The following is a 14119-nucleotide window of genomic DNA, read 5'->3' on the forward strand; positions in this document are numbered from 1 at the left end:
GTCTTATCCATTTGCCAACCAGTATACCAGCAAAATGAGAGAAGTTTTGAACAGATCTCTCTCCATGCACACTCCACGTGGACTTCTTTTTCACTCCTGAGAGAAAAACATTTGATAACATCAACTGGATGCTGTACACCGTTTGCTGGCTCAGACTTAGGTCTCTGGATAGAAGTGGTGCAGGACAGGGCCGTAGTGAATGGCATTTCTTCAGCTGGTTAGAGGGGGTTTTGAGGTCCACACCCTGTTTGGTCAAATTATCCCTCCTATGCATCTAGATACCATCTCCACCATAACCTCAAGAAAGGACAGATCAGAACAATAATTCAGTTCAGCACATTTCTGATTCAGGAAATCCAGACAAGCATTTCAAGAAATCCAAACAGATGATCTACTGTATGACAAATTATTACTACTACCAATATTCTTAATGCAAATCTCTAAAACATATTTCAAATAAAAAAAAAGTCACATTCTGTTGAAACAATGTTTCAAATTAGCTTATACTCCCATATCACACTGTCAACCTCATCGCAGTAATCAGGAAGTCAGGAAGTTATGCTGATCATCAGCAGACCCAATCTGGGGAGATTTATCAAACCAAAACAGAACAAACAACGCAGCAATACATCCCTACATATCACTCAAGGTGTGTAAACTTCAATCCCCCCAAAAAACAACAACACTACAAATCTAATTTTAATTATTACCCTTAATAACAAACAAAAAGCAGTTGTACCTGTAGTAGTAAAAATAGACTAGAGACAGGTCTATCCTTCTCATGGTCCTATTAGTTATAAAACTTCTCTGTGATTATCAGTATTATAAATTACCTTCAAATCAGTATTAAATATGACCTTTAAATCATCATCCAATGCCTCTCGGCATGCCAGTGAGGGCGGTCAAACCACACTAGGAGGTCAGGACAGAGGTCAGAGGTCATTCAAACCCTTCAAATAAGTTGTGTGTGTGTGTGTGTGTGTGTGTGTGTGTGTGTGGTAAACCATATGACAAAAGCAAACAAAAATGTCCAGGCCTTATTTAATTTGGTAGTTAATGGCCTAATCCAGGTACCTTTATACTAACTACACTGCAGAATTTCACTCACTGCTCTCTCACAAAAAACACAGCCTCAGGAAACATTTCAAAGGGAGAAAATATGACTACCCCCATTCTCTTGGTGGATAAAGTGTTCAATTCTTTTAGCATTCACTATACTAATATAATCAGCAACCCAAAGGTTTTAACTACAAACAAAACATGATAATAATAAGTCCATTGTACTCCCTCAAATCATTAATTGTTTGTTTTAATCTACCCCAATGTTTATGTTAATTTAGCATGTGCTACCTTTAAACACAATTCACTCCCATATCGTATTATAAACTCAGCAAAAAAAAAAGTCCTCTCACTGTCAACTGCGTTTATTTTCAGAAAACTTAACATGTGTAAATATTTGTATGAACATAACAAGATTCAACAACTGAAACATAAACAGAACAAGTTCCACAGACTTGTGACTAACAGAAATTGAACAATGTGTCCATGACCAAAGGGGGGACAAAAATCAAAAGTAACAGTCAGTATCTGGTGTGGCCACCAGCTGCATTAACCTCTCTGGGATCGTTCGGGACGCTAGCGTCCCACCTCGCCAACAGCCAGTGAAATTGCATGGCGCCAAATTCAAAACAACAGAAATCTCATAATTAAAATTCCTCAACCATACAAGTATTTTACACCATTTTAACGATACACTTCTCGTTAATTCAACCACAGTGTCCGACTTCAAAAAGGCTTTTCGGCGAAAGCAGAACTTGTTAGGTCAGCAACTAATCACAGAAAGCATTCAGCCATTTTCCAACCAAAGTGAGGTGTCACAAAAATCAGAAATATAGATAAACTTAATGACTAACCTTTGACGATCTTCATCAGATGACACTCCCAGGACTTGTTCGATCAAGTTCATATTTATATCCAAAAACCTCAGTTTACATTGGCGCCATGTTCAGAAATTCTTCCAAAAAATCCGGAGAAATTGCAGAGAGCCACATCAAATAACAGAAATACTCATCATAAACTTTGATGAAAGATACATGTTTTACATAGAATTAAAGATAAAATGGTTCTTAATGCAACCGCTTTGTCAGATTTCAAAAAAGCTTTAAGGCAAAAGCACAATATTCAATAATCTGAGAACAGCGTTCAGCCACAAAAGCAAGCCATACAGTTACCCGTCAAATTGTGGAGTCAACAAAAATCATAAATAGCATTATAAATCTTCACTTACCTTTGCTGATCTTCGTCGGAATGCACTCCCAGGACTCCCACTTCCACAAGAAATGTTTGTTTTGTTCGATTACGTCCATATTTATGTCCAAATACCTCCGTTTTTTCCGCGCATTTAGTTCACTATTCTAAAGGCACAATGCGCGAGCGCAAAATCCAGATGAAAGGTCAAACGAGTTCCATTACAGTTTGTAGAAACATGTCAAACGATGTATACAATCAATCCTTAGGGTCTTTTTATAATAAATCTTCAATAATATTCCAACCGGACAATAGCGTATTCATTACAGAGGAAACAGAAGGAGAAGCCCTCGTGACCGCGCAGTAAACAACTGATTGGCCTCAGCTTAGTCCACTTGTTGAAACAGCTCTTATTCGACACCCTTCCACAATAGAAGCCTCAAACAACTTTCTAAAGACTGTTGACATCTGCTGGAAGTCTTGGGAAGTGCAATCTGGCCCCATAGACACAGCATATGGGATAGGCAATCACTTAAATGAAACTACAAACCTCAGATTTCCCACTTCCTGGTTGGATTTGCCTCAGGTTTTCGCCTGCCATATGAGTTCTGTTATACTCACAGACATCATTTAACAGTTTTAGAAACTTCAGAGTGTTTTCTATCCAATACTACTAATAATATGCATATATTATCATCTGGGACAGAGTAGCAGGCAGTTTACTCTGGGCACGTTATTCATCCAAGCTACTCAATACTGCCTCCATGTCACCAAGAAGTTAAGTACTTCAGTGTATCACTGTAAAACCATAACACCTTACCGGTAATCTGAACATTGCAACCTGTTGCATTAATTTAGTAAAAATATAAACCTGTTGTTTAACATGTAGAAACTTTTAAAAAATGTGTGCTGTCTTATCAGCATAAGATTATAATGTTAGAATACATTAACTTCCTGCTCAAATTCACTGGTGTTACCTAACTATAAAACCCAGCAACAATAATCAGAAACTGTAAAGAATGTTTCTCAGACCTCTACTTCAAATGTCCCACTGCCTGCTCGCTTTCAACCACAGCTAATCATATTACAATCTCAAGGCCCAATCCCTCTACTCATCATTTAACCTGCCATTGAAACGCTCAAATATGTTATCTCTTGTTTCGCCGATTTGTACTTTACCATTTAATGCCTTACCACATAGTTTACTAATGTGGTGATGTTTAGCATACAAGTTTCTTCGTCTTTTTACGCCAGTAACAAATACACTACCTTACATATTGTATCAACACGGAACCCCTTAAATCTACACACTTTAGCGATTGTTTAAATGCGGCGTGAAACAAAGTTAGAATATTTGTAAACTTAAGTTGTGCTCTTGCCCATATATACTGCCAATTTTAATATGGTATGCAATATCCACTGTCCTTGATTCTCACAAGGATTATTCAACCCAAAAATCTGCTAAGGAGCAGGGTTGATCCAAACTCTCTGATTCATTTTTCTTTGTTCTTTATAATTTCATCACTTATTGAGATTAGATTGTCCAAGCCTACCTCTGTCCGAGATCTTGTATCCACCCGTGCCCCCTACCTCTCAGATCACAGGCAGGTCCAGCTGCTCAATAATAAGCGTGGGTTACCTCGGTGTCCGGGAGGATGCTGTTGATTTGAGCCATGACCAGCCTTTCAAAGCACTTCATGGCTACCAACGTGAGTGCTACAGGGCGGTAATCATTTAGGCAGGTTACCTTCGCTTAATTGGGCACAGGGACTATGGTGGTTTGCTTGAAACATGTAGGTATTACAGACTCGGTCAGGGAGAGGTTGAAAATATCAGTGAAGACACTTGACTGTTGGTCCGCGCATGCTTTGAGTACACGTCCTGGTAATCCATCTGGCCCAGCGGCTTTGTGAATGTTGACCTGTTTAAAAGTTTCGTTCACATCGGCTACCGAGACCATTATCACACAGTCATCCAGAACAGCTGGTGTTCTTGTGCATGCTTCAGTGTTGCTTGCCTCGAAGCGAGCATAAAAGTCATTTATTGACAGATAGACACACACTCCCAGCCCTCGTCTTACCAGACGTAGCTTCTCTGTTCAGCCGGTGCATGGAAAATCCCGACAGGTCTATATTATTGGTATTGTCGTTCAGCCACGTCTCGGTGAAACATAAGATATTAAAATGTTTTAATGTCCCGTTGGTAGGATAATCTTAATCGTAGGTCATCAATTTTATTTTCCAATGATTGCGCGTTAGCAAGAAGAATGAATGGCAGTGGGAGTTTACTTGCTTGCCTGCGGATTGTCAGAAGGCAGCTCGATCTGCGGTCATTTCTTCAAGCAAATTACGGGGATCTGGGCCTGTTCCAGTGAAAGCAGTATATCCTCCTTGTTGGACTCGTTAAAGGAAAAAGTTTCTTCCAGTCTGCGGTGAGTAATCACTGTTCCGATGTCCAGAAGTTATTTCCGGTCATAAGAGATGGTAGCATCAACATTATGTACAAAATAAGTAAAAAAATAACGCAAAAAAACTAACAAATGGCACAATTGGTTGGGAGAATGTAAAACGTCAGCCATGTTCTTCGGTCGCCATCTTGTGCTAGAGGTGCTAGAGGTGTCACTACAGCCTGGTTGTGATTGGGAGTCCCATAGGGTGGCTCACAATTGGCACAGCGTCATCTGGGTTAGGATTTGCCTGGGGTAGGCGGTCATTGTAAATAAGAATTTGTTCTTAACATTTCTAGCGCAGGGGTTCCGCTAGCGGAACACCTCGACAACATTCCGCTGAAAAGGCAACGAGCGAAATTCAAAAATATTTTTTTGAAATATGTAACTTTCACACATTAACAAGTTCAATACAGCAAATGAAAGATAAACATCTTGTTAATCTATCCATCATGTCCGATTTCAAAAATGCTTTACAGCTAAAGCACAACATATGTTAGATCACCGCCAAATTGAAAAAACACAGCCATTTTTCCAGCCAAAGATAGGAGTCACAAAAAGCAGAAATATAGGTCAAATGAATCACTAACCCTATGGTTGAATCCTCAGCATACACGGAAACACAGGCTTTGTTAAATGTCAGTGTCAGGTCATTGGTTAAAATAGAAAAGAGTTACGGGCCTAGAGAGCTGCCCTGTGGTACAACACACCCTACATGTTTGACATTAGAGAAGCTTCCATTAAATAAAACCCTCTGAGTTCTATTAGATAGACACAGTTGAAGTCGGAAGTTTACATACACCTCAGTTTTTCAGAATTCCTGACATTTAATCCCAGTAAAAATTCCCTGTCTTAGGTCAGTTAGGATCCCCACTTTATTTTAAGAATGTGAAATGTCAGAAAAATAGTAGAGAGAATGATTTATTTCAGCTTGTATTTATTTAATCACATTCCCAGTGGGTCAGAAGTTTACATGCAATCAATTAGTATTTGGTAGCATTGCCTTTAAATTGTTTAATAACTTGGGTCAAACATTTCGGGTAGCCTTCCACAAGCTTCCCACAATAAGTTGGGTGAATTTCGGCCTGAGTCAGGTTTGTAGGCCTCCTTGCTCGCACCAACTTTTTCCATTCTGCCCACAAATGTTCTATAGGGTTGAGGTCGAGGATTGAGGTCAAGGATGGCCACTTCAATACCTTGACTTTGTTATCCTTAAGCCATTTTACCACAACTTTGGAAATATGCTTGGGGTCATTGTCCATTTGGAAGACCCGTTTGCGACCAAGCTTTAACTTCCTGACTGATGTCTCTAGATGTTGCTTCAATATATCCACATAATGTTCCTGCCTCATGATGCCATCTATTTTGTGAAGTGCACCAGTCTCTCCTGCTGCAAAGCACCCCCACGACATGATGCCACCACCCCCGTGCTTCACGGTTGGGATGATGTTCTTCGGCTTGCAAGCCTCCCCTTTTTTCCTCCAAACATAACAATGGTCATTATGGCCAAACAGTTCTATTTTGTTTCATCAGACCAGAGGACATTTCTCCGAAAAGTACGATTTTTGTCCCCACGTGCAGTTGCAAACCGTAGTCTGGTTTTATTATGGAGGTTTTGGAGCAGTGGCTTCTTCCTTGCTGAGCGGCCTTTCAGGTTTTGTTAATATAGGACTCGTTTTACTGTGGATATAGACACTTTTGTACCTGTTTCCTCCAGCATCTTCATAAGGTCCTTTGCTGTTGTTCGGGGTTGACTTGCACTTTTCGCACCAAAGTACGTTCATCTCTAGGAGACAGAACGCGTCTCCTTCCTGAGCGGTATGACAGCTGTGTGGTCCCATGGTGTTTATACTTGTGTACTATTGTTTGTACAGATGAATGTGGTACCTTCAGGCATTTGGAAATTGCTCCCAAGGATGAACCAGACTTGTTGAGTACTACAAAAAAAATTCTGAGGTCTTGGCTGATTTCTTTTGACTTTCCCATGATGTCAAGCAAAGAGGCACTGAGTTTGAAGGTAGGCCTTGAAATACACCCACAGGTACACCTACAATTGGCTCAAATAATGTCAATTAGCCTGGAATTGTGATACAGTGAATTATAAGTGAAATAATCTGTCAGTAAACAATTGTTGGAAAAATTACTAGTGTCATGCACAATGTAGATGTCCTAACCAACTATAGTTTGTGGAGTGGTTGAAAACTAATTTTAATGACTCCAACCTAATTGTATGTAAACTTCTGACTTCAACTGTAGCTCTAAATCCACGATATGGCAGAGGTTGAAAAGCATATCAAAGGCTGCATTGAAATCTAACAGTATAGCTCCCACAATCTTTGTATTATCAATTACTTTCAACCAATCATCAGTCATTTGTGTCAGTGCAGTACATGTTGAGTGCCCTTCTCTATAAGCATGCTAATACTCTTTTGTCAATTTGTTTACAGAGAAATAGCATTGTATTTGGTCAAAAACAATGTTGTTGTTAGAACCAGTAAAGAACCAGTAAAGGACACTTGGGTAGCTGTAATGGCTTCTAGGAGTAGTGGGTGGTGGAGTCGGGCGCAGAGAACAGGGTAGTTCAAAACGTGGATCTTTATTCCAAGACCAGAGTAAATACCCAGTCCAACAAACAGGACGAAACTGTCCGGAAAAACGGAATCCACAATAATCCACACACCATGAACAGAAAAACAAGCCCGCACAAAAGCTGGCCGGCCTACCGGGTTTAAATCGCCCAAAATAAAACCCAAACAAGAAACAGGTGAAACTAATCAGACTAAACTAACTGAAACAGAAAAGGAGATTGGTGGCAGCTAGTAGGCCGGCGACGACGACCGCCGAGCGCCGCCCGGACAGGAAGAGGCACCATCTTCGGCGGGATTCGTGACAGTAGCGGAATGACTTTGGCTTCCCCCCAGGCCCGAGGACAAACACCTTCCTCTAGGCTCAGATTAAAGATATGACAGATAGGAGTGGCCATAGAGTCAGCTACCATCCTCAGTAGCTTTCCTTCTAAGGTGTCTATGGCAGGAGGTTTGTCATTATTGATTGACAACAATAATTTCTCTCACACTAAGTTTGTAAAATTAAAACTTATTACAATGCTTTTCTTTCGTTATACATTTTTTTATGCATGAATACGATGGCTCACTGTTCGTTGTTGGCATTTCCTTCCTAAATTTGCCCACTTTGCCAATGAAGTAATCATTGCATTAATTGGCAACATCAAATGGTTTTATGATGAATAATCCATGTGATTCGATGAAAGATGGAGTTGGATTAGTCTTTCTGCCCATAATTTCATTCAAGGTTTTCTTCCATCATTCTTTATATCATTGATCTTGTCTTCATAATAGTTTCTTCTTCTTTTTTTGTTGAGTTTACTCACATAAATTCTCAATTTGAAGTAAGCCAGCCAGTCAGATGTGCAGCCAGACTTTTTCCCCCATCTCTTTCAACCATAGTTTTTCAATTCCTCATTAATTCATGGAGCCTTAACAGTTCTTTATCAGTAATTGGAAGAAGCAATTTCATGGTCCTTCCCACCCCCTATGAGGCAATAGGACATTGGAAGAAAGCAAACTGCCAAACTATTGATTGTCCCCTAATCCAACATAACTCCTACGCTAGCTGGGTTTCTCAACTCCACTGTGGGTGGAGTGTACCTCCGACTACATCGAGTCGCTGTCAGTCGATACAAGGAAACAGTCGGTGGTTGTATTTGTTTAACGTTTTATTACAAAATATGGATTTCAGCAAACAAAGAAACAACTCGCCTACCCCCTACATGTGTTCAGCTTTGCCCTTTGACCCTGCCTATGACCTCCTGACATCCCCATAAATAGTCATAGGTTAGATATTTCCATTCTGATGTTAAATTGTCGTCTGCTCCTGCTCCCGCACGTGTCACCTTCTTTACTCGCAGCTGCACAGTATTGGACTCACCTGGACTCCATGACTTTGTTGATTACCCCCTCTATATCTGTCTGCCCCTCAGTTTGTTCCCTGTGTCAGCATTGATGTCTTATTTATCCCCTGTGCAGACGCTGTTCCTGTCCTGTTTCATGTCCATTCTTTATTAAATGTTCTCCCTGTACCTGCTTCTCGCCTCCAGCGTCAACCCTCACAGTTATATTATGTTATATTGACATTATAAAGACCTTAAAGATATTAACTGGCTGTTAGGGAAATCAATAGCATCATCTTTGTTACCCCTGGATAAGTAGCCAACTATCCCCTTGCTGTCTCTTTGTTTAGCTAATGCCTCCCTAATATCTCCCCTGTGTGCAGTAAGTTATTGGTATCAGTTTGACTATGTGGCAGGGGCAGGTATAGCGAGACAGAGACGAAGAGACGGAGAGACGGAGAGACGGAGAGATAGAGAGACTTTAAAGAGGCCAACCCTAACCTGCTCAACATCTTAATCATCATCTTAATCAACACTGACTTGAAAAGATACACTGAACCAAAATATAAATGCAACAATTATAAAGATTTGACTGAGTTACAGTTCATATAAGGAAATCAGTCAATTGAAGGAAATAAATTAGGCCCTAATCTATTGATTTTATATGAGTGGGAATACAGATATGCATCTATTGGTCACAAATACCTTAAAGGCGTGGATCAGAAAACCAGTCAGTATCTGGTGTTGTCCATAGCTTATGCCTGCCCATACCATAACCACACCACCACCACGGGGGCACTCTGTTCACAACGTAGATTTCAGCAAACCGCTCGCACACAAAACGCAATACATGCTGTCTGCCATCTGGGATTCAACCGTGAAGAGCCACTTCTCCAGCGTGCCAGTGGCCTTCGAATTTGAACATTTGCCCACTGAAGTCGGTTACGACGCCGAACTGCAGTTAGGTTAAGACCCTGGTGAGGACAACGAGCACTCAAATGAGCTTCCCTAAGCTGGTTTCTGACAGTTTGTGTAGAAATTCTTCGGTTGTGCAAACCCACAGTTTCATCAGCTGTCCAAGTGGCTGGTCTCAGAAGATCCTGCAGGTGAAGAAGCCGGATGTGGTGGCCCTGGGCTGGTATGGTTACACGTGGTCTGCAGTTGTGAGGCCGGTTGGACATACTGCCAAATTCTCTAAAAAAGCATTGGTAGAAATGAACATTTAATTATCTGGCAAAAGCTCTGGTGGACATTCCTGCAGTCAGCATGCCAATTGCACGCTCCCTCAAAACGTGGGACATCTGTTGCATTGTGTTGTGTTTTGTTGCCTTTTATCGCCCCCCCCCAGCACAAGGTGCACCTGTGTAATGATAATTCTGTTTAATCAGCTTCTTGATTTGCCCCACCTGTCAGGTGGATAGATTTACTTGGCAAAGGAGAAATGTTCACTAGCAGGAATATAAACTAATAAGCTTTTTGTAAGTATGGAACATTTCTGGGATCTGTTATTTTGGCTTTTGTTGAGTTTATATTTTTTGTTTAGGATAATTGTTTATGATTAAAAAGAAAAACCTGTATGTTGGTGAATGGGACTGTATTTGTTTATTCTGCATTCTGTGTGTTTGAGAAATTGTAATTAAAGCGGGTTTGGTTCTACCTCTTATTTGTATTCTGTTGTTAATCTTGTCTTCTTTATTCTGTCGTTCAGAGTGCCACAGGGAAAATAGAGGAATTCTTCCTATTTGGTTCCTTCCTGGAGGCCACCATGATTGACAGGAAGATCGGTGATAAGCCAATCAGTTTCGAGGTCACAATAGGTAAGTAATATACTTGGGGGGTATACAGTAATAACTTAACAGACTCAATTATCATTAGTATTGGACACAAAAGGTACTCAATGATTTGTGTGTTTGGCATGTACGTATTGCAAACAAAAACACAACGATACAATTCTACTATTGTTGCTACTTTTCACATTTCCTTCCCCCAGGTAACTACGGCAACCAGATAGACGGAGTGAGCAAGCCCACCGCAGCTAAGAAGAAGAAGAAGAAAGAGGGAGGAGGAGAGAGTGATGAGGAAGAGTCAGAGCTGATCCAGCAGAACTCCAGTGAGGACGAGGCGGATGATGATGGGGACCTGGTGTCTGTGTCCTCCACCCCTCCCATGAAGCCTGTCATCACAGACAGGTCAGAGGACAGGGGTTCAAGGGTCAGGATCAGGGGTGGTGGGTCAAGTTCCTCCTGGGTCACATCTAAAGCCGGGGTTCTGGCTAGAAATATTGTTTTGCTTATGGCGTGTAACAACAAAACAAGTCTGGGAACCACTGGGTCTAGCTCTTCCATATTCATAGATCACAATGTAGCCTATATGTGTCACAAAGTACTCTAACATAAAATAATGGCGATAAAAGAATAGCATGGTGAAAAGCATATTGAAAACATTGAAATATGAAAGAAATCTGCAACCATTGGTCTTATTCTCTGAGGGACCTTTTTTTGTGCCAACCTCAGGAACTACTTCCACCTGCCCTACTTTGAGAAGAAGCCATGTATCTACATCAAGAGCTGGTGGCAGGACCAGAGGAGACGACTCTACAACTCAAACATCATGGACAAGATCGCTGACAAAATGGTCAGTAACTATTCATGTTGAATGTGCACCAGCAAGATAATAATTCAATTTTTTAAAATTTAATTACATTTTTTCCCCCAATTTCGTGGTACCCAATTGTTAGTAGCTGCTATCTTGTCTCATCGCTACAACTCCCATACGGGCTCGGGAGAGACGAAGGTTGAAAGTCATGCGTCCTCCGATACACAACCCAACCAAGCCTCACTGCTTCTTAACACAGCACACATCCAACCCGGAAGCCAGCCGTACCAATGTGTTGGAGGAAACACCGTGCACCTGGCAACCTTGGTTAGCGTACACTGCGCCCGGCCCGCCACAGGAGTCGCTGGTGCGCGATGAGACAAGGATATCCCTACCGGCCAAACCCTCCCTAACCTGGATAATAATTAGATTAACCCCAATAAATGCAAAGCATTTCTGGATCTGATACACTTGTTTGTGTTTGCGGGTTGTGGTCCTACAGGAGGAGGGTCTGAATGACGTGCAGGAGGTCATTAAGACAGAGAAGGCCTATCCAGAGCGCAGACTCCGAGGGGTGCTGGAGGAACTCAGCACTGGCTGCAAGTGAGCTAACATTACTGATACCACAGATATAATCACTTCTGTTGATACAGTGTCTGGACTGCCATAGCCAAGTGTAAGTGTAAGTGTCTCTGTGCCTTTACTTTCAGTCGTTTCGTCACTTTGGCCAACAAGGACCAGAACCAGGCAGGCAGAACCAAATTGGACAAAGAGAGACTCAAGTCCTGCATGAGAGAAATGGTACAGGGCTGCTCTGAGAGAGTGATGGAGAGAGTTGTTATGGTTATGAATCTATCCTCGTGTAGCAGAGCGTGGGAATGTTTATGATGTCATATCCTTCTCTGTAGGAGAGCATGGGGCAGCAGGCCAAGCTGATTCGCTCCCAGGTGAAGAGGAACACGGTTAGAGACAAACTGAAGATGGTTCAAAACTTCCTGCACAGGCTCCGTTTCCTTGCCGACGAGGTACAGATTCTGTTACACTCAACTTTGTTTATAACACATTCTAGTTGCATTGACAGAGCAATTCAGGCCTTATAGAGACAGCACAGGCAACCTCCCCACAGTGGATCTTAGCTCTCTATTATAAAACGCTAGCATAATCATAACCAATCACTATGTGCAGTAAAGAGTACCACTGTGCAACAATAAACTGTACACTCATGACATGTAATTCACCGTTACAGGGGTGTGCGTTCTTGTGTTTATCAATATCCTTTATGTTATGCACGTGAATTTCAGCCTGTATTGACTGCTATGTGGGTGTCAATAAAACGTTGAAGCTATATCCTCTGTGCCCTCCAGCCCCAGCACAGTATCCCAGACGTGTTTGTATGGATGATGAGTAACAACAAGCGTGTTGCCTACGCCCGCATCCCCTCCAAAGACATCCTCTACTCCATCGTAGACGAGGAGACAGGCAAGGACTGTGGCAAGGTCAAAGCTGTCTTCCTCAGGGTACGTGACTTGAACCTTCTCGACTCTCTCTGACCTCCACTTCTTCCTACCCTCATTGTTTTGTTTTATAACCCTAACAAACTATTGAATGTCCATTTACCTTAGTGTTGCTGTTGTAGGTCTGTGGCCTTGTGTCTTTAGATCCTAAGATTACAATCTTTCTAAGGCTGAATAAAGTTCTATACATCTAGAACGTTACTGTAACGTTTGTGTCCACCAGCTGCCTGGTAAGAAGGGCTTTGGCCCAGCGGGTTGGACAGTGCAGGCTAAGATGGAGATATACCTGTGGCTGGGCCTCAACAAACAGAGGAAGGACTTCCTGTCTGGCCTGCCCAACGGCTTTGAAGAGAACAAGGCTCCCAGGACAAGCCCCTGTCTACAGTCTGTACCCCCCGTCAGTCTGGTTTACAACAGTACGTCTGGTTTACAACAGTAATTCTCTCTACAGTCTGTACCCCCTGTCAGTCTGGTTTATAACAGTAAGTCTGGTTTACAACAGTAATTCTGTCTTCAGTCGTACCCCCTGTCAGTCTGGTTTATAACAGTAAGTCTGGTTTACAACAGTAATTCTGTCTTCAGTCGTACCCCCTGTCAGTCTGGTTTATAACAGTAAGTCTGGTCTATAACAGTAAGTCTGTCTACAGTCTGTACCCCCTATCAGTCTGGTCTACAACATTAAGTCTGTCTACAGTCTGTAACCTGTATATACTGTTGCTATGGTGAGTGAGCAGCTGCTTTATAAGATAGCCAGTGTTGTCTCATCTCTGTGTCCTCTCTCTGCTCTGCTGTGTATCTGAGTGTTGTCTAATCTTATGTCCTCTCTCTGCTCTCCTGTGTATCTGAGTGTTGTCTCATCTCTGTGTCCTCTCTCTGCTCTCCTGTGTATCTGAGTGTTGTCTCATCTCTGTGTTCTCTCTCTGCTCTCCTGTGTATCTGAGTGTTGTCTCATCTCTGTGTTCTCTCTCTGCTCTGCTGTGTATCTGAGTGTTGTCTCATCTCTGTGTTCTCTCTCTGCTCTCCTGTGTATCTGAGTGTTGTCTCATCTCTGTGTCCTCTCTGCTCTCCTGTGTATCTGAGTGTTGTCTCATCTCTGTGTTCTCTCTCTGATCTGCAGTGAAGCAGGTATTCCAGCTGAGGGCTCACATGTACCAGGCCAGGAGTCTGTTTGCTGCAGACAGCAGTGGCTTGTCAGACCCCTTTGCCAGGGTATTCTTCTCCACACATAGCCAGGTCACTGAGGTAAGATAGAGGGTGTGTGTGTGTGTGTGTGTGTGTCAGTGTGTGTGTTTTTGTGCATATGCGTATGTGTGTTCTGAGTCAGTCTCTGCTTTACATGGGCCTAGTAAGCGTCGCGTGTGTGTGTGTGTTTGTTAATGTGTGTGTGTGTGTGCCTGCATACGTGCG

General features: G+C 42.1%; 1 protein-coding gene across 17 annotated transcripts in view; it reads left to right on the forward strand.

Annotated features, from left to right (window-relative positions):
* LOC110522432 (otoferlin) overlaps positions 1–14119 on the forward strand; it is a 118604-nt gene that overhangs the window by 79496 nt on the left and 24989 nt on the right. For all 17 annotated transcript variants that reach the window (XM_036976028.2, XM_036976036.2, XM_036976034.2 and 14 more), the window contains exons 16-24: positions 10312–10420; positions 10594–10792; positions 11117–11237; positions 11701–11801; positions 11909–11999; positions 12107–12223; positions 12563–12715; positions 12936–13128; positions 13830–13954. In XM_036976028.2, coding sequence (XP_036831923.2) covers positions 10312–10420; positions 10594–10792; positions 11117–11237; positions 11701–11801; positions 11909–11999; positions 12107–12223; positions 12563–12715; positions 12936–13128; positions 13830–13954 — 1209 coding nt within the window. The remainder of the gene's footprint in view (positions 1–10311; positions 10421–10593; positions 10793–11116; positions 11238–11700; positions 11802–11908; positions 12000–12106; positions 12224–12562; positions 12716–12935; positions 13129–13829; positions 13955–14119) is intronic.

The sequence above is a fragment of the Oncorhynchus mykiss genome, chromosome 4, assembly GCF_057628025.1.
Source record: "Oncorhynchus mykiss isolate SJ-2025 chromosome 4, ASM5762802v1, whole genome shotgun sequence".
Classification (NCBI taxonomy): Eukaryota; Metazoa; Chordata; class Actinopteri; order Salmoniformes; family Salmonidae; genus Oncorhynchus; species Oncorhynchus mykiss.